We start from the raw sequence: 27,147 nt of genomic DNA, 5'->3' as shown, positions 1-27,147 counted from the left end.
AAAATAACCTATTGAACCTATTGAATAATTAGTCAGTGATATTCTAAATCATTATTTAACACTCTATGCCCTTTGGGAGCTGTTTTCAAGACATTTGCACTGATTAAAGAGCAGCATGTCTCTCTCTGTCTTTGTGGCAATTCCACAGTGCAGCTTTGCCCCAGTCTGCAGTTGTCTGCTAACATAGCCCTGGCTTGAATCTGTCACAGTTTGTCTATGGAGCTCAACCTATGGTCCTTGTTTCAAATAAACATCTTCACTGGCTGAGTCACCCAGGATCCACTAAACTGGTAATATACAGTATATTTGCAAAGACTAACAGAGTGTCAATTAGGTGGAAATGAATTGACCTTTACCAAAAGGCACTTTATAAAAAAAAAGTCAGATTGTTCTCACATATACAGTAAATGCTTTATTAATGTAATTATACATTAGTTACATCAGGTTCATTTAAATTCTGAATTAGCATTCATAATGCTCAATTCATAATTGAGCATTCATGAAGTGTTATTTACAAAAGTGGGGTTTTATAACTGATGTACTGGTTTAGCCTAACAAGATTATTTTCTCCAGGAAAGCAACCACTTTGCCTAAATTAAAAAGTACTGATGGTTACTAATCAGATGAATTGATTTATTTGGATTTAAATCCTGCTGCTAGATGGTTGAGTTGAATTTTATGGAATGCTCTTTTGTGATATGTGCTTGGAATGCCATTTGTCTTGCCAGCTTTCTATTCCAGTAAAAATAATACCTGAAATTAGGTTTCCCAGTAAAGAAAATAAGTGTTATACATTGCTGTCCATAGGTGAATCTTTAAATAACCATCAGCTTCATCTTTCAGATATAAGAAGCATTCTTAAGGCTTTTAATTGGAAGGTGGGTTCAAATCCCAAGGAGGACAGAGCTGTTGAACCCAGATTTTGCCAATGAGATACCCAGCTGTATTCTAGGGTGCAAATATAATATGCAATACTGCTTGGATAAAAGAGTCAGCCAAATAAAGTGATTTGAATTTTTCTTTCAGTTTTAGGAAATGCTCATTTGTTTGCTTTCCTGATCAGCAGACATTAATTAGAATTGTAAGCATGTAATGGCAAGTAATTAAACAAGGAGAAATAACAACTGTGACAGCTACAAGAAAAACAAAATGGAATATACGATAAGATATAATGTATAGTGTATAAAAATCTGAAATAACAGAAGAGAAACATGATGAAGCTATTCTTTGGAATGGCCCGTTCTATGGAGATACTTCTGGGTCTATAGGATCTCCATTTCAGGAAAAGAAAAGCTGTACTTGCCAGCTTCACCTTTTTGTGAACATAAGATTAGAAATTAGAGGAGGATGTTCTGTCCATCAAGCCTGTTTGATAGTCAGTGGCTGGTAGATCTGGGGATCTAACCACTAATCAATGGGGATCTAATCTTTGTGAGTTATTTGAAAAAAATGCCTGTTCTCAGTTTTAAATGCAGTTCCACATACAATAATTTCCAAATATATACTGCATTTATTACTGTACTTATACTGTATATCAATCTGTGTGGATTTCTTTCCATTTAAAGATGCTGTACACTTTACTTCAATTAAGAAAACTAGTGGTGACAGAACTCCCACAGCTCCTTCAGGTAAAAAAGTACCTCCTGTTTTTAGCTGTATGATTAAATTCAGACCTCAAGGTACATTGAAAGAAAAACTTGTGGTTGCTGAATTTTATGTTTAAGATTTTCCATTTACATCTGCAGTTATCTAAAAAAATGTAGCTTCCCTTGTTAGCAAAATACATGAAATCTGTATACAAGAAAGCCTTTGTCACCCGAGCAGACTGGGGCAGAAAGAGGGAACTACCTCAGCCATTTCGCCTTGAAACTCACAACCTGCAGCCCACTGAAGCTCAGCAGTGTGAGCCTGGCCAGTACCTGGATGGGAGACCTCCTGGGAAAAACTAAGGTTGCTGCTGGAAGATGAAGTAGACGAGCCAGTAGGGGGCGCTCACCCTGTAGTCTGTGTGGATCCTTATTTCGTAAATTATGTGTAAAGGCACTGTTTTTCAGATGAGACATAAAACCGAAGTCCTGACTCTCTGTGGTCATTAAAAATCCCAGGGCATTTTTCAAAAAGAGTAGGGCTATAACCCCAGCATCCTGGCCAAATTTCCCATTGGTATTTTCCATTGATGGCCTCTAATATCCCCATCTATGAACTGGCTTCATCACTCTTTTCTCCTCCCCACTGTTAGCTGGTGTGTGGTGAGCGTACTGGCGCACTATGGCTCCCATCACATCATCCAGGTGGGGCTGCACATTGGTGGTGGTGGAGGAGAGTCCCCAGTGCTTTGAGTGGCATGTCCAGAAAAGCACTACATAAGTGTAAGGAATTATTATTATTGTATGTAAAGGAGACTAAAAAAAAACAAAGATGCTTTTGGGAATGTGCAAGAGTTCACAAAAGTGTTGCAACAGTGAAATTAGTCATTGTAAATTACTGTGGAACATTTTTGCTTTATTTTTTTGTGCATGGTTTTATGTTTTTTCACATTTCATGATTTTTAATGCAACGCCTACTCATATATGTGTAGATGTTTCTTTCTAAATATAGATCTGTTATCAGCTACATTAGCAAGCATTGTTTACAGTAGACTGTTATTTAAAAAAAAACGACTTAAAGCTTCTTTTCTTCTAATAATGAGACTGCACGCCAGAAAGTATCAGCAAAGCAGATTTTCGTAAAACAGGTCAAATCCTTTGGGGTGTAAAAAGTAAACAAGTAGATTGTATCATTAGGAAGTAATTAAAAAAATATTTAATCCGCTTTTGTAATTAAAAGGATCTGGTGTGTTTTGATTGAGAGCTTTGTTTGTCTTGCAAAAAAACTAAACAAAATCTAATTTAATCTCATCTAATTTGAAGCAATGCAAACCCAAAATATTGCATGGTGGTAAATTGTGATAATGTAAGAGCAACAGAAACTGACAGTAGATGCCCAGGCTTTATTTGGTTCCTGCATATTACCACATTGGTCTTAACAACATGCAACTTGCAGTTCAACAGGAAGGCCTTTAGAATAAGATTGCTCTAGTGTGTATCCAAACCAGTGAGGAAGGACTGATTATGCCAGAGGAGCTCAGTGTGTCCGGATTCTTGCACAAAGGCAGCACTTACTATTCGAGTAGATTGGAAGTGATGGGTAAATACACAGAAAAAAACACAGATTAAAGGAGGCATGTAACCTTTTAGAGGCATTTAAGAAAAACAAAGATTTTTTTTGTACTATCACGGTCATCAGTGAATCAATTACAGCCCGTTGAATAATCTGTTTCTCTTTGCATTAATGTACAGTATCTTACCAGTGCAAAACCTTGTGGGTGCAGACTAAGCTACAAACGAATCTGCTCTGTGTGAGTACAGAGCATATTTTAGAGCATACAGTATTTGTCCTCTGATTTTTATTGATCTGCCAAAAGAGCAGACATAATGGACAGATTTGCCTGTTAGGCTGTGACTGTGTCTGCCTAGTTTCGATTCAGCACTGGTGTTTTGTTGGGCATTTTTTTTAAGAGTGCTTCACATCTGCTTTCTTGAACTGCCAGGTGGTTTACAGAGAATGCTGAATTGCAGCTGGACATCTGAATTTCTGAATGTCAAGAGACAGTAGCAGGTAATTGCTGCCTGTAATGTTTAAATATTTCGAAAGATAATTAGGCACCTTCCCACAAATTGCACTTTCTGTAAGTACACTAGTGCTTACCTGCCAGAAATCTTGTTAGGAAGATTTCATCAACTCAACGTTGGTCACATTTTAAAATGAATTGCAATTCAGTCGGTGTTCATATGAATCTTGAGTCAATACAGATCATCATCTGATCATCAGAATGAGAAAGAGATGGGGCCTTCTTTCTTGTGGTCTTTGGTATTCCCCCCACCAAAGGACATTTCTATGTAATTTTATTTTTTAAATCTGAGTGCTTCAATCTCAAATATCCAGAAAAGCTGTCATACAATGTGTCCACAAAGCAACAGGAAGAAAGACAACAAATAAAAAACCCAGCCTTGGTATGTACGTGACCACACAAGATTAAGTACTTGGTGCTGCATATTTATAATCACAAATACATTTGCAGTCACACAGACCTGTTCAGCATAATCAGTCACTGCAGCATTTCTGTTTACATAGAGTGGACAGCAGGAAAGAACCCAGGTAATTATAATGAAAGAGATTGTGGCACAAACCGTGTGCAATTACCTCATCATGAAAACCCAAAGTGTGTAAAATTACCTTTCTCTGAGTGCCACAGATCTTTGCAACCATTCTGACTCCCCCTGGCTGATTTAATAGAGGTACTACAAATGTGTGCGTACATAAGTAAAGAATATATCATGGTAGACTGATTCATGATTTTTACTTTCACCCTTTTGGATGTAGTCCAAATACAAGATTCAGTACTTGTGCACAAGCATTGGCAAATTAATCATCTCAAGCTATTACAATGACCCATTGCGCAAGTAAAAGTAGCTGTAAACAGATTGCAAATCAATTCATAATTCAGTTTGAAATAAGTCCGTTTCTTAATTTAGAGAGTAATGGAATTCTGAACCAATTAAAAATGCTCGTTCATGTTTATTGTATGAAACATTCTGGATATCAAGCGCCAGAAGATGCATTTTGTCCACGGTGATGACGTACGGCGGGATATTATCCTCCCTGCACTACCCCCGATGAATCCCTTAGGGCCATCAGTTTAAGGTTTACGACTTTGTGCCCAGAAATTACAAATTCAGTCACTAGGCACATCAAACATTGAGCACATAAGGCGGTCTCCATTATCCGTTTTTTTTTTCTCTTTTCCCTTCGGTTATCTCATTCCTATCTCTGGTTTCCTTTTTTGTTTCTTCCACCTTCTTCCTGTTGTTTTACATTATTGTTGGATTTATACAGTTTGTTTGGGTACCAGGTCTGTCATAGCATGATGATTGTTCCCACTTGTCATTATTGTATATGGTACTATGGGATATTCTTTGTTTAAACAAATTGAACATAAAATAAGTTTCCTCCCTTTTGTGTGTTGTGAGTTGAGGAGGTTTTTTCAAGTGACATTTATGAGGATGGTTTGTGATGTCAGTAGAACCACTGTGACTATCTAAATCGTGCAGGTGGATATGTGACATTTTACGAACTTGTTTTTTATTGAATTATTTTGCTTCTCAAAACCAGCCTTGTATTTTTGTTGTTCCTGTGACAAATGTTTGGAAGACACTTTGGAGTAATAAAAGTATCTGAAGTAATACCTAACTTAGATTGATTCTGGTGGTGCACTTGGATTTTTAAATCCATGCCACTGCTTTACAACTGCTTTATCAAAAAAGCAAAAAAAAAAATCTTCAAAAGCGATCCTAACAGATAATGAAATATGGTTTGAAGGGCTAATTTGCGCAATGCTACTGTAGGAGAAAGAAAATGTTAATTCTCTTCTCTCCAGAGATGGAATTCCTGCTTGTAATAAATGTAATTCAGACACAACCACAGTCTTTCCTGGGGGATGTTTAAATCAAAGTTGATATTTTTGTGAACCGTTTTTCACAATTGAAATCTAATCAGTCATCAGTTTCCTGGCAAAGCCAGAGCACGTTCTGAGGGGGTGAACTGGCTCTTGCAACAGAGAAATTTGGATTGGCTTCAACAGGAGAAGCAACCATTATTGTCCATGTCTGTTGTGGCTGTTTAACCCTCGGAGATGTGACATTTTCCTTGATACAAGAGTGACCTTTTCTTAAAGTCAAAACAATAGGACAGCCAATAACTTTTTTAAACCTCTGCATTCTTGTCGTAGTCTGAAAACTGAAACAATCATATTAAATGTCATATACAGAATTTCCCCATACATATCATAAACCTTGTGCCCTCTCTAGTGTTATTTCACCTCAGCATTCTTGCTCTTGAGAAGGTCTAGGGTTGGTGGTTCAGTGAGAATGTAAGGTCAAATCCTGGTTGTCCTAGTTAACTAAGAACCAAGAAAATTACTTGTGGGTAATTTTATTTATTTATTTGGCATAGCCACAACACCTGTAGTCTTATTCAAAAGATAAAAAAACATGTTTCATGTTTAATCACCTCTTTGATCTGCCAAGTGGTTAGAGTGACTATGTGCCAAGATTTTTTAAGAATGATGCTTCTCTTTACCTAGTTTTAGTACGTTTGCTTTGTCTTTTTATTATTGAACATTTTTTTCCACACTTATGAAAATTAACTGAACATGTACATTGAACTGAATGTGCTTTAGGTTATAATACAATACCAGTTATCTGGTTTCAGTCGTTCAAAAGAAAGGATATTCTTTGATTTCAAGATATAGTGTACTGGCTTTATAAAGATAATTTTGTATTTCATGTAGTTGTTGTATAACTGGTTTCTTCACAAATTATACTCACCAAAAAGTTTTTGTACCTATTTTTGTTAGCCAATAGAGGCCTGAAAGTGATTTGAGGGGTTTGGCATGTTGCCTGGATGGGTTCAGTCTCATGTCAAGTTACAGATTTTGTGTGTCTGTGCTTGTGTAGGATTGCCAGTGATGCAGGTGAAGATAGACATCTCCCGACAGCAGGTGGAGAAGATTTTCGGGCTGGAGGACTTCTGGTGTCAGTGTGTGGCGTGGAGCACCTCAGGAACACAAAAAAGCCAGAAGGCTTATGTTCGCATTGCCTGTAAGTGCCACACATTTCCTAATTAAATATTTTCCATTCTTGGGACCAGGGAGCTACAGTATTTTGTTAATATAACTGTTAATTAATATTTGTTTGTTAATATCTGTTTGTTAATATTATTTTCCTCAACAAATAATGTTAATAATATGCTGAAATGTAAAGTAGTAATGAAATTTCATAATGTATTATAATGAAAACAACTTGTGATTTGTACCTTTGATTTAGAATTTTTGCATTTTTAACATTTAAATTTTAGATTGCACAAAACACTGCCTTATTTAAAGAGGTCCAGCTAAGTTGCTTATTTAAATCTGTGTATCGTGCAACATACCACAAGGTGTCAATTAAAATGTTTTTTACCTACTAATATCTAATGACAAAACCCCACAATACATAGACTCTTATTTATTATAAGTGCAATGTGAGAGTGTTTGATTGAAAAGTAATGTAACAGAACATCAATTGACTATTGATGTGCATTTCACTCCTGACTAAATGCGCTCATCTCAAAGCATCGCTTTTTCACATCCAAGTACTCATTCCCGCTAGTCCATTTGTACTTACAAGCTGTTTGCTTGGACCCTTTTACAAGCATGTCTTTTCTAAGATGGAAGTATTAAGTTATTTATGAAAAGCAAGGGGTCAAACATGTTTAGACACTGAAAACAAAACGAGGCGCTCAGATTAATCCTATTACTACTGTACATCAATTAAGGGTTCAGTTATATAACTGGGAGCTCTGTTGTAGTGTAGAGCAGCAGGACCAAGCAAATAGAACTTAAAAATAAAACAGCTAATTAATTAAAAGTTATCACTATAAATGCATAAGCTGTTTCCGTTTCCCTCTTGGTGGATCCAAGATCTCCATTAATAGGTGACAAGCTTGCCTTAAGGAAAAGCGTGAACTTTAAAAGATGTGTGATTTGTTACTGTGATATGCACGCTGTGATATGCCTGCTTCTATCCTTTCCTTTATGTCTTCTCTGAGCTCATTTCAGTATGACCAAAGATCTTGCTCCATTACTGTAGCTGTATCTTGTGTTGTTCCCTGAGATGTTTTCTTTCAATAACCATTCTCAACTGGGAGGTGCAGCAAGTGTTGATCAAAACTCATTTCAGACGAATGAAGATGATAGAGTGTGTGTATATATACTCTAACAATCAAGGTTAAAGAGGGGGGATATTTAAATAGATCATTCCTATGTGGTCTAGTGGTCAGGATTCCTGGTTTTCAACAAGGCATTTACATTAGGGTTAGGGTTAGATTGGGTTTATTTCCTGGGGTGCGAATACTGAGTTTGGAGATCTGATCAAGTATTCAACATCCCTCAGACACATTGAGAAAGTTCACTCAGTGGACCTCTTCAAAATCAAAAGCGAACCCCGAACCAGAGGACACAACTGGAAAGTACATAAAAAAGGTGGAAGTGCATTTAAAACTGAAAAGCAGGAGGCACCTCTTTGTCTGTCTCTGTATTCTCTAAATATCATTAACAATAATATAAGTTTTTGTTTAAACCGTTCAGTTTAGGTGTTGTTTCTCTTTGGTTCTGCCACGCTTCACTACTATAGCGGTCTATGCTGATGAGAGTTCTTTTGAAAGTGGGAAAAAAATGTCTGTCAGCTTCTGGCATCATTAAACTCCTTAAATCTCCTCTTTATTGTGGTACTGAAGTGCCAAGGTCAGAGCTGTTTAAAACAAAATAATGCAATCTCTACTACAAAGAAGGGTCTATCTGGAGTTATTCTCTCTTTCCGAAAGCAGCAGCCTTTGTGTCACACTCAGAGTGTCCCCCTCACCTCCAAGGACCTCGCTTTTGAAAACAGTATCTTCAGGGAAGGCTAGTTCTGAATGCATCTGATGAAAGAACATATCAGCTTGATCAGCATCAGCCGTTTTCTGTTGTGCTCTGTGGATGAACGTGAAGAATTGAGAGAGCAGTCATTCATTAATCTGAAGTACTGTAAGTGCTGTGGTCGTGTGTTTCGCAAGTTTTCAGGTGAATGCCATGAAAGCACTTTAGTCCAGCATTGGTTTGTCTTGTCAATTGATTTTCAGTATTAGCTTGTTATTTCCATGATTTAATTGAATATGTAATCATTGTTCTCTTGCTTGACATAGGGTTCATGCGACATTTATTCCTGGCACATGCATCAGACTTGGTTGAAAAAGATCCTGTGTGCAGTGAAGACACTCTCCTCCTCAGTTCCAGCACCCACATTCCAGTACATACCAACTATGTCTTAAAGGGGAACTGCAACTCTATTTTTGTATTTCGGGGTTAGAAAGAATCCGCATTAATGAGTGAATTTCAAACCACAATGAAAGTCAAATGTACACAGCATCTTGTAAAACCTCCAATTTACATCACAAAAATAGATTAAATTTCTAGGTATGCGCAGCGCCATATTCTGCGATTCAGAACAAGCCAACAAAATGTCCGATGATGTGGCAGCCTTATTACATTGTAAACACACAGGCTTGTGAATACAGTGCATCTCTTTTAATCCAATTGAAATATTGATCAGGATTTTGAGATGGTTATGCCGGCAAATACAACTTATTTGGTAACTCTGCATGCAGATCACGTTGGTATTTTTCTGCGGCTTTTGCGATTTTGTGCTTAATTCAAAATTTGTTAAACTTTTCTATCATTTATTTTGTTACCGCGATTCAATGATTGGTCTGAGGAATTGGGGCTGCAGTTCTCCTTTAACATAGCACATTGCGATATAGAGGTTTCATTTCTTTACATTTCACATTTTCATTAATTATGTTTTAATCAGAATGAAAAGAAAAAATTGACTCTTTATTTAATAGTATTGGCACAAATGTTGACAGATATTATACCAGATGTTAGAAGCACTTAAGGCAAGCAGATCTCCACAGCCTGATGGTATTCTACCCAAGAAACAAGAGATGTTGCTCATAGGCTGTGAGCAAAACTCTTCTAAGAGTCATTGAGACAGGGATAATTTCCTTTGATGGGAAAAGGTCTAATGAAGTACTTTTCCATAAAAAGCACAATATGATTAGATCAATATATGTTCTGTTGCATGTAAGATTATGGAGATAATTATAACTAAAAGTGATCATCTGTGTCTCAATAGGATTTAATATAATTAGTAAAGTACTGCAGATTTCTGTATTAAAACAACTTCTCTTCCTACACACCTTTTTTTGTGTGGCCAATCTGACATATTAGTAATCTAGTTGTGTCAGAACAATATACAGTACCTACTTAGAGGGTTAGCAAACACTACTTAAGCAGCAAAGGAAATTCGTAAATATTGGGCAAATATTTAGTAGATAACTTTTAATGCAGTGTATGCAGATAAACAGTATATGCTAGATATTCATGAGGAGGAGCCCTTAAAATATTTAAAAATCCTGCGCTGGTCCTGAAGAATGCTATTCCAATTTGTCTTTTAGGTCACCCTAAATTGCCTGGTATATAAAGATTAGGATCTCTTGTTCAGTTCTTGATCAATTAAGCAAGTAATTTGTTCAATTAAGGGAAATCTTGTCCTTTAAGGCTGAAGGGTCTTCAGGTTTTTGTTCCAAATGATCTCTAAATGACTTAATTTTACACATCACCTGTTCAACCAATCACACTTAAGTAGTTCTAGGTCTTTAGAAATTGATGATTTAATGATACCTATAAAACCGGCTGCATACAATAGGTTCTCTCTAGGAGCAGAGCTGGTGACTCTGTCTCTATATAATGTGAGGAAATAGTGATTGGAGGAAACAATGTTAGGATATATAGTTTAAATTGTAACAATTCACTAATAATACCTTATTTAGACTATGGTGCACAATTTTTGTCACCATGTTACAAAAAGATAATGTAAATGCCTTTCTGGAATCTGCCCAGAGAAATTCCACCAGATTCATTCCAGGATTTAACAGAATTTGCTACACTGAGAGGCAAAACATATTAATACCAAGGGTTGTGGGAATGTGGAACAAGCTACTGAGCCATGTTATTGAAGCTGGAACCCTTCTTCTTTCAAGAAATAGCTGTGTGCAATCCCTGGATAACTTAGCTATAAGTTGTAAGCTCTCAGCTGTTCTTGTGCTCAAAACAGAAACAGGTTTGGAACAGATTATGACCTTGATTCAGTCATGAAGCCTCTGTGAGGACACTAAAAGATTCAACCCAAACTCTCAACAAGTTCATTATAGATAATATTTTAAACAAGTCTTCGTGTGTTTGTGTCCTGCATTCTTTAATTCAGGTTTAAAGGGAAAAAAAAATCACTGCGTTCGTGTGTGCTCTTGTCCTTCCTTTTTTCAATGTCATAGATGTAGGAAGAAAGCATTCATTTCTCCAAAATGAGAAATAAGATCCATGAGCCTTCTAGGGCCATTATGTCTTACCTTCCTTCCAGCAATGTTATATCAACTTTAATTAAGTTAAATGTCAAAGATCACTCAATTCTCCTCAACGTTTTCGTAATCATTATTGTTCCAGACTGACCCAACATCTGATTTAGGGAATAAATTACTAAAAGCAGTCTCCTTATTGACTGTGAGGATCACATAAGCACATGATTGACATTTGGTGCCCACTTTATCTGGAATGCACTTGGAGAAACAAATCTATTGTTTGTAATTAAGGTCATGCTCACCGGCAACACAAGAAGACAGAAGCTCTTTGGGTATATATTGGTAGATGAAAGCAAAATAAGCAAAGGAAACTAATGTTATTGATGTATGAAGCCACTAGTTCAGCCCCTTTTATGTCTTGCAGTCTAAGGTACAAATATATGAGGCTGTTGTCAATAAATTAATTCAGTAATGTGTTAGATTTGTTTTGGATAATTGCTCTTGCTTCCTAATTTATTACCCAGTGACTTGACACCACAAATCAAGTTTACAAGTTGTGGTTTAAATGCAGTTTGGGAGAGTGTTTTCTTTCCTATTTGGAAAAAGTAGCTATTTTCATAAGTGATTTATTTTAAAGAGTACTTAATATTTAAATTATTTTTACTTATAAAAATGCATATTGATCATTAGTAGTGAAATAAAGTCGCACACAATCACATTTACAAACTATCTTTGGTTAGAACATCAAGGGTTTTTTTCCCTCAGGTAATCTTAAGCCTTGGTGTGGAGGGAATTAAAGATCATAGAACAGCCCATCGAGACCCTGGGGCATCTAATTCTAAATGAGCTGAGCAGTATGGAAATTCTGCAGTGGCGGGTGCGATAGGGACTCCTTTCTCCCAAAATGTTGACAAAGGCCTGTGAGCAAAGAGCAGGGTTTTGTCAGCGAGGAGCAAAGCTGCCTTAAGCCATGTGCTCATGTGAGACAACCACCAAGTGACATCCACACTAAGAATAATAACAAGATCAATCTGCCTGCCTTCCCTTGAATTTACCAGGTGTACAAAAAACTCAAGAAGTGTAATATTGCTTAACAACAAAATATCAAATGCAAATATCAACAGGTTCTGTTTTCACTTCCTCTGTCGCTTTTGAAAAATCTGAGATCGGTGTTCCAGTTTCCAAATGGTTGGTAACCATGGAACCTTGGTTTGTTAGTATGTCTGCTGCTGAGAGTTACCAGCCTGGCTCTGAACATTCGCCAAATGTCACATGTGCTCTGGCCTGAAGGAAAAGGCACAGACAGCTCAGGCTGTTGATGAGCGTCTTATTTGTTTTTGGACACAGATCTGAGGAAGAATTTCGAAAAGGAGCCGTTGGGTAAGGAAGTGGCGTTGGACCAGGAGGTGATTCTGCACTGCCAGCCCCCCGAGGGGATACCGCCTGCAGAGGTAAGAGGGTCCTCCGTGTTTCCGCTGAAACCAAGAAGCAAAGTTCGTTGATTCAGTTAGTTGTTTAATTCGGCCGATCGATCACTTGTTCGCTTTTAACACCGATGATTTCGGAGTCCAGAAATTTCCATTTTAAAAATAAAAATCTGCAGTAGTCCATGTCATGAATTTCAGAACATATGGGGTTGCCTCCAAGTTTCAAGAATCTGTTTCAGTTCTTAATTTAGTGTCTCACTCCAGACTCAGACCAACTGTTTCACTTACATCTACTGCAGTTCTAAACCACCAAAATGGACAAGACTGACAGTACAAAGCCCCCTCTCAGATGACCTGGGTTTTCAGACTTTATTTGAAAGCAATTTTGTACAGGCCTTTTGATGCATTGTTTTGTTCTCTGTTTTTAATGAGGTGCCTCAAATAGCTGTCTTGAGCTGAAAAACTTTGAAAAACTGATTCTTGTTTATCTTTCAATTGATTCTAGACATCTAATTCACATCTTGTGAAATTTCAGCTTAATAGAAAAGAGAAATGCATTCTCTGATACCATAAAATAAAACACTTGCAATTTGTTGTGCTCCTTGCTGTTGTGGAAAGACAGATGCATGTCTTAAAGACAAACGAGATGGGTGTCTCTTAATTTTTAGATCAAATTGGTCTCAGTTTCTATCGGCCATCAAAAGCAATCTTCCATGTTTTTAGGTGGAATGGCTGAAGAACGAGGACTTGATCGATCCCGTTAGTGACACCAACTATTATATCACAATTGACCACAGTCTCATCATCAAGCAAGCCCGCTTAGCAGACACAGCCAACTACACATGTGTAGCTAAGAATATAGTGGCCAGGCGGAAGAGTTCATCAGCCACAGTCATTGTCTATGGTAAGTGCCTTATTTACCCTTTCTCATCCATTCATTGTCCTGACTACAGACGGCCAAGTGTGAGATACTGAATGACTACCAATGCAAGCAAACCAGAGCCTTTGGTAATAGTTAATAGCATTGGGATTGAAGAGCTTAATGACTGCAGTTTCCACTTGGCATAAATAACATGAAAAAAGTAACAATCCAACATTTAAGTTTGTACCTGAGTCTTATCATTTTCTGTCAGATTTTCAAGGAAGTCCATAATTATGTGGAATGACAAGCTTTTTAACCTTTGCAAAAATGCAGAAAGTATACTTAATTATTTTCGGTGTGATGCTAGGCTAGGGTAATAACTAGTACACTTTAATAGAATTGATTTTGTTCGGTACATGAAATCTTCAGTTAATAATTACAAAGAAGGACAACTTGAACAAGAAAGATTTCCACCTCAGAGGCATGATGTGTTTGTGTGCTTTTCCAGGTTGCCATGCAGTCTACAAAAGAGATGAATTTGCTAGTAAATGAAGAGCTTTTAAAACCACTCTGCTGAAGGCATTACCTAAAGGGTTTATTTTTAGTTTTTATTTAAAACAAAATATTGATTTATTACATTATGTGCATAGCAGATGTTAATTAACAAACCAAAGGGTTCTTTTGAAAATGCAAGAAAAAGCAATTTAGTGATTTATTGGTATAGTGTTCACAACACATTTTAGAGAAAGTGCAAAAATATTTTGTCATCTACAGGCACACTTTTCTGTTTTTTTTTTCTTTTGTTGTTGTTTTTCTGTTTGCTTTTTATATTGATAACAGCCCTCACTGCAGCAGAGACAGAAATGGTGAAATGTTGCAATTACAGTCTGACAGCAAAACAATCAGTAACCATGGCAACAATAAGGCCCTTCAAACTTCAATTTTTTTACTGAGAAGAAAGGGGACAAAAATAGACAGGCAGAATTAAAAAAAATAATCTCAGGATGTAATATTTAAACTGTTGATTAGATCTGGTTTTTGATGGACAGATGACAGATCTGAGAAACATGGTCATTTTCTTCTATTTCACCTTTTAGAAATAATGATATTATGTTGTACAGCTCAAATCCCTTGTTTGAGAGAAAATACTTTATTTTATATCTGTCATTGCCTCTGTTGTGCTGGCTTATCACTTTGAAGAAGGCATCGTTCACTTATCAAGGCTGTGATTCTGCAAACTGCATGAAGGGATAAATGATTCATTACGAGGTTAAAATTGCGGTCTATTAATACAGGTGGCTCAGAATGGGTCATCACTCTCACTCCCCTTGTATTCATTACATTTTTGAATTTATATTATTTATCGCTTGAAATTGATTTATTTACCAAATTCATTTTAAAGTCAGAAAGTGTTTTGTTATGCCTGAACTGCAGGTGCTTGCTTGTCAAAACCTGGAACAAAAAAAAGGCAGTATTTTTACTAGGTCCTGTAAAAAGTGGCAGTTAGCAGCAATAAGAGGTAATCAGAGGTGAAGTGGGAGAGTGATTTGCTTCACCAAGGTGGCCAATCAATTCAGAAGCAGAGGTAAGGAAATCATTCAACAAGACCATAGGGAGATTAATGGAGGAATTAGGGAAGAATACTTGGAAAAATATGTAAACCTGACTACCAAATGCACCTCAGGCCTGTCTAATCAACCTAATTCGTGAGTGGAAAGAGCTTGAGGGGAAATTCTTCCTTGGAGGATTTGAATTTTTCTTTTTAATTTTCTAATGATTGAGTCTCAGTAATTGAACACTCCACATTTGATTGGGTAGCACAGGGCTAGCATAACAGGGAAAGCCATTGGAGCATCTGATCTGCCAGTTGTTAAAGGAGAATAGAAATATTTAATTTAAAAAATCATAACTGCTGGCATTTATGTCATTATATGGCAATATGATGCTATACATGGATTCTCCAGGGCAAAACCACGTTTGCTTTTACCGTGCTTCAAAGTCATATCTTGCCAAATGTATGTTGCTTGAGCTATTTTACTGCAGTTTTCATAAAGCTTTTTAATCTTTAGCCTTGTCTAACTTGTTTACTTAGGCTGATGTCAGTATAATTCTAATTGCACTGGAAACACCAATTATGTTCAAATGTACTTTAAACCCTGTGACCTGTTACCTACATTGGATTTAACGTGACCCTACCAGTCACATTCCTTCCGTTCATCACATCTCCCTCCTGTATGTCATCTATAATGACACGCAATCTTCTGTCAGACCATGGAAAAGCTTTGGAATCGACATTGATTGCATTTCATTTGTCCTTTTAATGTTTGTTTTACTTTTATAAAGTAAATGTTGTCATCACATCCACAAATTAAAAAAAGTCAGAAATGAACTTCCACACCACCATTTGTCATCGACATGATGCAGACAAGCTTCTCCAAGAAGAGCATTTGTATTTAACAGTTACGATGAGTCACAAGTGAAGGGCTGTGGTCTCTACACTTCAAAACCAATATGAGAAACTACTGAAGGAAAACTGGGGTTCAAGTCTTCATTTATGAATGAAAAAAGGAATAAAAGAGGATAATATTCTACTTTACTCATAATTCAAAATGTTTAAGTTTGTGGGGAAAGAAATCCTGTTTTTGTGTTGCTATGGCATGAAGATGACCTGGTAATTTAATTACATGAATATACTAGGGAAATAAATCCCAAAGACCAGCAATTTCATGTTCATGACTTTGATTAAACATAATTTGAGTTTAAATTCTTTGTCTTCAAGACATTGATTTTGTTTTGTATTTTTTTTTTCTGTGGCGTTGTGCTTCTCCTGAGCAATGGTACTATAAGCCTTTAATCACACAGCGGGATTTAAAAATAATATATATATATGTCATCATGATTCCCTAAGCAGTAGCAGTTGACTTCAACCGTATGACCTCAATCAACAGTGGCCATGTTGTTCTCAACCATATGAGAGCTTTCAGCTTCTGGGTGGGATTAAGTCAGTCATGGTGTCCTTGACCCTGTGAGAGCTCTGGAGGGCTGGGTGGGCTTGAATTGTACAAACTACACACTGAAAACTATAAAAGTTAGAGTTTACTGAACATGTGTTCATTAGTTGAAGTTGTCTTTAAAACATTATTTCTTAGAACCAGCATACAAAGACAAAGATAAACACTGGAGACCTTTTGTTCATGTAAAATCGCAACAGCAGAAAGTAAATGCCTTTTCATTTGATCTCTGCGAAGAGTTGTTTGGATGTGGTTTTCTCCTGTTTGCCTTGAAGAGAGAGACAAATGAGAATGTGTATCAATTGAGGGATGTGACACAGGGTTTAGTCGCTTAATCAGATTTGGAAGTGAAAGAGGAAGAGAGAATTGTAAGGGACCCTAAATCCTCACAGAGCAGGGCGTGGAGATGGGGCAGGGCACTCTTGCTGGCAGTGATTTCTCACCTTTGACATGAACAGGATTTGTAGTCTCAGTTTACTGTATGTCTATATGTACATTTTAAAAGAACTGAGTGAAAAGATCATTCCCAAACAATGCCAATGGTGTATTAAAATATGTGAAATGCTGAAACGCCAAGAGAAAGACTGTAAGTGTACATCACTGGTGTTTATTTAAGATCATTTTAAAATGCATGATTATTATAATTAATGAGGTGTTGACTTGGTAGCACTTAAATGTGTAAATCTTGGATTTGAGGCATCAGAGGAGCTAGTTTCCATTGCTGGGTGACTGTGACAGTACAGCTGCTCCAATATCCCCCCTGAACTCGTCCCAACATGAGACACCTTGAGACACCTCCGTTTGGTCGTGACTGAACCTCGGCGCCTGTTTATTTCTCATTAGTGGCTTATTTTGTAATGTGCTCAGAGGAGAGAAAATCTAGTTCCAGTTTGACCCACAAAAAAAAACATGAAAAAGAGACAATTGGAGATGAACTTTGGAAAATGTTAGATGCTCCCCCCCCCTCCCCCACCCAAAAAAAACAGATGCCCATTTTACTGAACTTGAAAGTAGAAGAAACTGTAGAAAAAAGGGCAATACAAATAGAAAAGGGGTCTGCCATTCTTGAGTCACTGATATTGTCCCAATCATTCTAGTTTTAAAGTGTCTGGAAGTGTGCTGAGCTCTTTGACCATAGCACTCCATAGGTCGTACACTGGGGCTGCTGTTGAGTGTAGTATGCTTGACACCTGAGTGACCTCGTTGTCAAGAGACGCACCCCAGCACTGCCCTTGTCCATTCTGCGCACGTCGGGTAAACCTGGCTGCTCTGTTCATTTCCCCCCGTGGTCAGTCAACGGCGGCTGGTCCACGTGGACAGGGTGGTCGGCCTGCAGCGCCACCTGTGGCCGGGGCTGGCAGAAGAGGAGCCGGAGCTGCACCAACCCCACCCCCCTGAACGGAGGGACCTTCTGCGAGGGGCAGAACGTCCAGAAAAGCGCCTGCACTACCACATGTCCAGGTAACACTCAGCACCCAGCAGGTCCCTAGCAAAGAGAGCTGGTGGATTCAGTCAGTGCTGACAGGCAGTTGTATGAAAGCCATGTGAGTCTTAAGCATGCATTATGCCCACTTCTTATTTCAAAGGGACTTGTCGTTCTTCATTCTGGGCATACTTACAGAGGAAAAGACTATCTGTTTTTTTCAAAGAGGCAGCATGTGTGGGCAAGCAAGTAAAGGTATTTTTGCTGTAAAGACCTTTTGAACAGACATGCTTGTTTCTATACAAAAGGCACCATTTCCACCCTGATTTTTTCTTTAAATCCACAATAATGCCCATTCTTAAGAGGAGGCCCTGTCCCCATGTTAAGATTTTGAGGACAATACAGTTTTCTGGATTGTAGACTCTTTTTGTTGCGCCACTTGATTTAAAATAAATGTTTCTCTTTGGCCAGCAGCTGACTTTTCCATATTTTTTACCTAATCTGCAAGTACCACGAACAAGTACCGTCAGACAGCTGTCTGACATCTTTTGGTTCCATACAGGAAACATAAAGGCATTAAAATTTAAAACCAAAGGAAGCATCAGTTAGCATATTAGGCATTGTTATCTTGGACTACAACTGTCCCTTGTCAGCTTAGAGTGCTGTACAGTATGTCTCGGTCTTTTTGGTTAGTATTGATTTCTTGTAGTTTTTCATGTAAATAAGACAGCTCCGTTTGTGTCCTGATATAAACCTGTCATGAAAACCTGCACAGCTATTAGATTTAGGCCGCTCAATGACAATAAAGTTGCAAAGGTTTTCTGCATAAGACATTGCAGTTTCTATTGTACTATCAATAGCATAGGCCTGTGTTGAGTAATTATACAGAGGATATTGAGAGCTTTGTTCATCACAATCATAGAGCTGGTCCTTTCTCACATTGCAAAGGAGAAACCACGTATATAAGATCAATATACTCTTTGTACTGCAGTGATAACGAACTTTAGACAACCCTTATGCAAAAGGCCTTAAAATTTTAATGCACCAAGGCAGTGATAGAAAATAAGGTTAAACATAACAAACACTAACTGAGAACACTTTGGAGAACAGCTAGTATAATGAATTTCAGAACACCACATATTGAAAAGAGCACCACATATTGCACAGTTCTGTATGGTAAACAAATAGTCTTACATTGCTGGAACAGAAACTGAGAGAAGAGGGTTTTGAGAATACCGAGGCCATTTAACATACAGTTAAAAAGTAGCCCATCTTTTAATGCAGCATGTGTCTAGAACGTACCCTGGATTGAAAAAGGTATATCCACCTTCATTTCCTTTCTGAAAGAAGCCACAGTAATGAATGCTGTACAGGTGCTCGTGTTTGTAAAAACTTCCTTATAGACTCCCCTTTCGGTATAGATATCTGTCTCCATCCTGAAACCGAGTTTCTGAACTGGAAGACCCCTCGATTCAGAAGGAACGGCCTCGCTGCACACCCAATCAAGAAAGGCACTTTGCCACTGTTGTTTGTTCATCAGAGAAAACTGCAACTCCAGGAAAACTGACCCTCCCCCATTTGTCATTGTACTCAGACATGGCCTGACAGCAGTAGCGCCTAAAAATTACATCTGAGACTTCTTCCAGCTATCCCGATTTATCAAAACACTGTTCCTCCACCACAGGGGCATAAATCATCATTTATACACTGGGGCTTGGGAGCAGAACAGGGATCAGTTTCAAAAAAGCAAAACAGAAGAAAAAACACAAGAATCAGCCTTATCAAGGTAAAAGCACACTCTGGAGAAGACATTTTTTTCCTTTATGTTCTTTCATTTCATTGACTTTTCAGCAGCACATATTGCCATATGGTAAATGGCTAGAAGTTAAGTTACTGCTCAAAAACAATCAGAAATGCTTGAGTCTTGAAGTCATTTACATTATACCTATGATGGCGCTATAATGTACTACTAAGTGCTTTTGTTTTTGCAGATATTAAACCAATTTCAGCATGGTTATAAAATAGCTGTACAGTGCAGATTTCCATGTTCAATCGGTTTATGCCAAACATATATTCCTTCCTTACATTATTATACTGATGTGATCATTAAAATTTGTCCCCTATTTGACATAATGGAGTTTGACTTATTTGTTACTTGTTAAGTGCTTATTTATTAAGTTAACAAGAGTTAAGTGCTTGCTCACAAGGCTTTAAAAATTCATAATAAACCAGATATTAACATCCATTTATGTATTAATAAAGTGTTTGCATATGAAAATCAGATCCTTTATATTAAACGCATATTAGTAGAAATCCTTTGATACCAAGTTATTGACACTCTATTAAACAGTTTTATTATATTGTAGGTTATAAATATTTTATATAAATGGAATGTATAGCCCATGATCTGGTAAATATTAATTGTAGTACCAGTAACTGTTCATTGTTAAGATAATCTTAAACGATAGTTTTCACAGTATAGTTGTTTAATTAGGGCAACTAACTTTATAAGAACCCTGTATGAGTGGATTGCTAAGTTCTGCACATTATTAATATGAGGTTTTGGTCAGATATGCTGAAAAAAGAAAGTTCAGTTTCTTAGAAGGATCAAGTTGTGCTCTTCTGCATCATTAGCCATCTTCACAGTAGAACATCATCATTTTTATTTGTAAAACCCATTCCAGGCGGCTTGGCACCTAAAACATTTAAAAATGATTTAAATTTCTCACCTATTAGTTGGAGGTGCTTAGGTGAATATGATAATGCACACTCATGGCCACTTACTTTGTTTTTAGAGTGCATTATGAAATATTACTGATGAATACCTTGAAAAGCTCTTTGGACCACAGGATGTCAAATGAATTAATGATGTTGAAAAATCATACATCCACCTGTACCGTGTTTGTATCCCATCTCCAGTGTGTTCCTTGTAGTATTATATTGTAAGTATTTCGGAGCAGTGCTTTACGTTTTGGAGAAGTGCCAAATGTTCCTTAAAATAAAATAATCCATGCTATTTCCACTTCTCTCTCTCTTTTTAATAAGGAAAGTAAAAACTAATTGTAACTAAGTACCTATTATTACAATTACACAGGAGTAGTTGTCAGATAAGTCCAAATAATGAAATCAACTCCACATACTGTATATTGTAAGACTTAAAATAGCATAACAAAGTAGAATACTAAGATTAGGACTTCATTATATTGTTTCCTACTAGTTGACTATTGCAGGAACCGAATTTCAGTTGCTCTTGGCCTGTGGCTTTTGTTTCTCTTTTCTCTGACATTTTTCCACATTTATAATATTTGAATGAGACTCACTCAGCTAAAGGATAATTGTCTCTCAGGAGTGCTGGTTACTGACTGTGTGTTAGATGTTACTGATGCTTGTGAAGCATTCTCTTTCAAGATGTAAAACTGCAATACAGTGAGGGAGAAGTGATTTTAGCATGTCAGACTAATCAGAATGTTTCTAGTGAGAAAGCATTTGAAATTACTGTCAATTTGGTGCCTCTACAAGTGTATTGGTAATAATAAAAGCTTAAGGATTAATGTCTGAATAAATTATGCATAAAGAAACAACCATGTCAGTTGTAGACCTAAAGCCTGTGTTGCTGTATTTTACTGTGTATTTTGTGAACCTCATTAAAATATTATTTGAATAGCACAGGATGTGTACATCAATTTTGAGCAGGGAACGACAGTAGCAGCTTCTGAATCGACTGCCTTTCTGTTCCCCATTCAGTTACTCCTCAGGTAAAAAAGATACCATTGCCACAGACTGACTTACAGGATAGTTTTTTTTTTTCTTAAGTCCATAAAAGAGATGCATTGCCATCATAATGAGTACCAGCTGGGAAAAAGTAAGATGTCAAACTTATGATGACCATAGCATGCCTAGGCCTGGATTAAAGGCCTGCAAGTGATGCCATAGAGGGTAATTGTATTCCACTAGGCCATCTGTTTGCGGAGTTCGGTGATGATGGATGCTGGTTTTTATGGATAAGCAGGGAGGGTAGGCTGGAAAAGGCTCTTGCCGGAGTTTCTGCTGCAAAAAGGGGGTTGTAAACAGTTGCAGCACATTTTCTCTTCTAAAATGAATCATGCACTGCTTAAAGCGCTGTCCAGCAGAGTGAAGAGAGAGGCTAATGGGACAACCATTAGAGAAAACAAAACAAGCAAAGCCTTCACCCAGCTGAAAGTTCTGTCTGTCAGCAGCACTTGCAACAAAGATTCAGTGCAGTTTGATTCACCAAGAGGATTCTAGAGCTGTCAGCTGTACACAAAGCAAATGCAATGGCAACAATAAAAAGATTTCATGCTTTATCTTAAGACTGGGTAAAGCCTTGAATGCCTTTTTTGCTGGCAGTACAAGGAGAAGCAGTGGTTGAAGAAAAAAAGCGAGTTACCTTTCTCGTTTGCTCACAAACTCCAGTTAACCATTACTGACTTTATTTTCCAGAGGCTGGTAAGCTTTGTTTTCTTAACTGGAAACATATCCTTGGGTAATTGATGAAAGTATTGAACACCAGTGCATGAGACCATAAAAGAGAGGAGCAGTTTAAAAAAAAAACAGAAAATCTAATCTGTGCCATTGTCCATCTCTAATGCTCCCAAGAGCAAGTTGAACGGCTGATTGAGTGGATATGGAAATAAAAAAAAATGTTGCTTATTTTATCAGTTGCCTGTGCCCTGTCATGAAATACCTACAGGCACAATGTTTGATAATTAGGGTTACACGCCCTGAAGCTTCTGAATTTGTCTCCCAGGATTTTTTTTATCAAGCACACACACAGCAGAGATTGTGCATGCTCGGCAGGCTGCCCTAAATAAATATCATCTAAACAAATTAACTTGTCACAAAACGAACCACAGAAACCGGCAGCAAAACGCATCACACACTGGCTATTTTTTCTCCTCTGCCTCCTCTCTGTCTCTGCCTGGAAATTGCAACCACAGGCAAATGGCTTGTCCCAATCTGTCACTAGACTGGGGCTGCTTGTGACACAGGAGAATCCCTCGACAATTCAGATTTATGAGAACACCGTCCTGTTAACCAACTAGCATTCATCATCATTTATGCAAAAAAAAGAAAGAAAAATAGCTTGAGTATGGTCTATGAAATTCAGTCCGCAGGCACACTTTTTGAGCACGTTTTGTGTATTAGGATGTTGCTCTTGTTTTATTTCCCTTCACCGCTACAACCACAATGCCCTTCTAATTTTTCTTTAATGTAAGATACCGTACTCCCTGTAGACTACTGCCATTTTGCTCAAGCAGTGAAAAAGCAGACAGTTGAATGACTCTTGCGTGTCGTGATTTGAGCATTTCATTTTGTCCCGAGTCGTGGCGAGTTTGGGATGTAACACGGTCATGGATTGTGAGGAAGTATTTCGGACAAAAGTCAACTCATTAGTAGATCGTGTTTTGGTATTTTATGGATGAAGATTTTGTCACAGCATTCAAGACCAACACTGTCTTAATGTATGCATTTCATCACTCATCAAACACAGTGGAAAGAATGTGGTAGGTGTTTCATTGTAAATTAGTTCCAGTGAATGAAATATGATGTTCTGACTATGAGCACTACATATTAATAACTTCTTCATAGGGGTTCACCCCTGCTCAGGATTACAGGATTTTATTTGGTCAATATATGTCCCAAAGTAACAACAATCATGAGTACCTCATTGTCCTTAAATTTCCAAATTGCTTAAATTAGTGTGGCAACAAAGGTATCTCTTGCTAATGTACAGGAATTCTGTGATTCTCTCTACAGTATATGTATATTAATGTACATAATAATACAGTTAGCTACTACATTGATTATACATGCACTATATGTTTATTTTTCTTCATTAATTAATCAATTCATTCTTTATTTCTTGTACTTGGCGGACATTTCTGTATATTTGAGTTTTCTCTCTCATTTTTTCTACTAATTATAAAATTGTATTTTCTGGGTCGTCATCATCATTAACATCATTATTTTATTATTTATTTCAGTCCTCTTACTTTAATGCCCTAATACCAGCTTTTTTAGATCGGAAAGTTCTGTTTAGTCTCTAAGCAAAATTCTGTTTTATGGTCTGAAGAGAAAGTATGGTGTCTAGAATCATAATGCATTCATTAAGCATTAATTCCTGAGTTATTCAGCTCCATCTCCCAAATGATTGACCACAGTGTTAAGCATCTCTGTCTGAATATGGGTCCACTTAATAGGAAGCAAAACCAATTATCCAATTATTCATGCTCTGTGCAGATACAACTCATTTCAACATAATTTCTACGGAGCCATTTTCTCAATTTTACACTTAAATAATTCTTTATCAGAATCAATTCCATATGTATAGCTGTGGAATGTGTACAATGGAATGATGAAAGACCACTCTTTTAGACTTTTTGAAGCTACTATTATTATTATTAATAATAATAAAATAATAATCACCTCACGTTTTTTCAGTGGATGATATTTTAAACATTTTTCTCCAAGGGATATTTAATTTGTACATCTAGATGAACATCTATTAAAAATATGTGCTTTCTTCTCCTGTCCCTTTCAATGGTCACAAAGGTGTCTAGTGAGTGTCAAAGTACTCCCTAGAGATCTGATATATGAATGTTCTCTCTAAGTAGCTCTGTAACCTCTTCACATTTTTTACTAAGTCCCTTATCTCCACTCATTCTCATTCTTCTTTGGACCACTAATTGTTTATAAGCTCCAATACATTTATATTTTAAAAATGAGGCAGAACACCAAAGCAGTGCTTTAATATGCATGCTTCACACACTTTTTTGTTTTACCTGTGTTTCCCCCAAAAGCTCTAAACTGCACACCCAAATAACACTTTCCTTTTCTGATGATGTAGGTTGCACTTATTAAAATAGTGGTTTAAATTCAGTGCATGTACATCCACTAAATATATTAATCAACACCTCGAATGCTCCTGAGTTACAGTATGCTAGTCAGTTCTAACTGATATGTTTTGCATTTTTGTGTTTCCTCTTCAGTTTCGTGGTATCAAACTGCTGCTACACCTATTGGCCTTACTCCACTTAATCTACAGTTCTATTCATACATGTTAGGTGAATTTATATCCTTAGCCCTAAGGAAACTTAAAAAAATCAATGAGCAGTTTCATGGATTATTAAAAATTTATTATCTTCTTTAGAGATTTGTCACATTCCTCCTTTAATTGTTTTCTTGTCTTTTCATTCAATTTATCCTCATTTTTACCATTCCTGATGGTCTTTTTTATACAACTAAGATATTTCCTGTTACCAGTATCATTCATGATAAGACCACTGCATATCCTTAAAAAAAATTAAAGACCTGTTTCTGCAGGATGCAGTCTTAAATGACTTGATGTGTGAGGCTGCTAATATCAGTCTGTATTTCAATACCTATCTGAGCCTAACAACTCAGAAAACATTATTAAACTGTGTGGGGGGCTGAAACACAGCATTGGAATAGTATTGCTGCAAAAATACTGTCACTCAACTGTAGTATGGGGACAAGACCTACTGTACACAGAAAGGGTGACATACAGTACTGTATCCATACCACATAGTAGTACTGGTTATAGGTTAGTAGAAATTAAAAGGGTGCCTCTGAATGGTTTTCCATTGCACAGGACATATTAATGGAAAGAGATCAATGCATACCTGAAAGCAGAAGGCTTCCATTATTCATATTACAAGAAAGAATGGTCTTAATCCTTTTTTTTTTTACTGTGCAAAAATGAAAAACAGCATCAGGAATTGACCCAGTAGAAATACTGTGCCAGTTCACCAGTGGATTGTCAGTCTGGGGTCTGTGGTTTCACGGTGGCCGTTGTTTTTATCACCAGTGGACGGAGGCTGGACCGAGTGGAGTAAATGGTCAGCCTGTGGAGCGGACTGCACCATGTGGAGAAGCCGGGAGTGCACTCAGCCAGTGCCGGGAACTGGAGGCAAAGACTGCCAAGGCCTAGATCTCCAGTCCCAGAACTGCACCAGTGAGCTGTGCCCACAAAGTGAGTGTTATGCCATCTGACCAATTGTGAAAACAGGACAGCCTTCTGCTGCGCTTCTAGTTGGGAAAAAAGTGTAACATTGTAGGTTTGGAAAAGGTGCTGGAGTGTCTCTGGTGTTAAACATTATTTAAAAAAAACAACATTTTTTTTATGGGATCATAAAAAGCTTGTTGGTTTTCTTTGTGGGAAAAAATAAATTACATTTTTATTCCAGTGTTTGGAAAAAGCCATCTGTTTTAAGAACACAAATGTATACCATACAGCAAGAAAAATAAAGAAAAACAGCAATTGACCTAGTGTCGGTCTTGTGGCCACGGTGCTTTTCCATTAGCTCTATTCTTAGAATTTAATTAGTAAAACAAGAAGATAGGAAAATAAGAAAGGTCGAACAAGGCCAACTTATTTCTTCCAAATTCTAAAGTTAATTAAAAAGATGTGCCCTTTCTAAATCCATGTTGGTCGTCTCCTAGAACACCATGTTTTCGTTATATTGTTCTATTTTAGTTCAGCCTATCATTACGATATCTGTACAAGCAACAAATGTAAGGCTAGCAGGACAACAGTTTTCCTACTCCTCTGTTATGAATCGGTTTTGTGTTTGTAATTGTCCAATCTGTACTGCTGGGTTCTGCTGCCTTGCTAATAGAAAGTTTAGATATTCTGGCAAGGGGTCTGTGGATAATGTTAAATGATAAAGAATTACTTTAAGTAATAGTAATAATAATAAACTTTATTTTATACAGAGCCTTTAAAGGTGGCTTCTCAAAGAGCTTTACAGAATGAGAACAACAATAAATAAAAAAGAATACACAAGATAAAACACAATTACAATATACAGTGAAAGATACCATAATACCCTAGCATATTTTTAACCATCCTAGTCCTGCTCAGTGTCAGACAATAGTATACTGCTGGAACATATTCTGTAATATACTGTAGTGCATGTTATTGCAATTATGTTTGTTGTAAACTTCTCAAGCTTTATTTTATTTCTTCATAGTCAGATAGCCACATTTTTTAAAATTTAAACCCTACGTTCTTTTAGAGATTTAGAGTACATCAACTGATATGATATTAATGCCATGTTTTTTTTCTTTCAGTTTTGCTATTGCATCTCCTCTCTCGTTGTTCGAAAAGATTAGATTAATCAGTTGGTGCTGTTGCAAACTGGGTAAAGAATTAGTATTAGAATTAGAATAAGCATTTCAGCTACATCAATTTCACCTTCACTATTTACTATCACAATATCCCATTTTATGTGTGGACAGTTGAAAACTTCCAATAATCTAATATCACATTTGCTTAATGCCTTCCTGATTTTAATACACAGTAAGATGCATCCATTTTAGGTGGTCTGCTCTGTCCTTAAAAGTGTCCTG

General features: G+C 37.1%; 1 protein-coding gene across 1 annotated transcript in view; it reads left to right on the top strand.

The window, feature by feature from the left end:
- unc5a (unc-5 netrin receptor A) overlaps positions 1-27,147 on the top strand; it is a 189,959-nt gene that overhangs the window by 127,541 nt on the left and 35,271 nt on the right. Inside the window, exons 3-7 of the mRNA XM_088933458.1 lie at positions 6,555-6,698; positions 12,379-12,482; positions 13,182-13,362; positions 17,625-17,792; positions 25,604-25,768. Coding sequence (XP_088789584.1) covers positions 6,555-6,698; positions 12,379-12,482; positions 13,182-13,362; positions 17,625-17,792; positions 25,604-25,768 — 762 coding nt within the window. The remainder of the gene's footprint in view (positions 1-6,554; positions 6,699-12,378; positions 12,483-13,181; positions 13,363-17,624; positions 17,793-25,603; positions 25,769-27,147) is intronic.

This window comes from Atractosteus spatula, chromosome 14, assembly GCF_055471065.1.
Source record: "Atractosteus spatula isolate fAtrSpa1 chromosome 14, fAtrSpa1.hap1, whole genome shotgun sequence".
Classification (NCBI taxonomy): Eukaryota; Metazoa; Chordata; class Actinopteri; order Semionotiformes; family Lepisosteidae; genus Atractosteus; species Atractosteus spatula.
The sequence above is the reverse complement of the archived record's forward strand: the minus strand, read 5'-3'. Positions and strand labels throughout refer to the sequence as shown.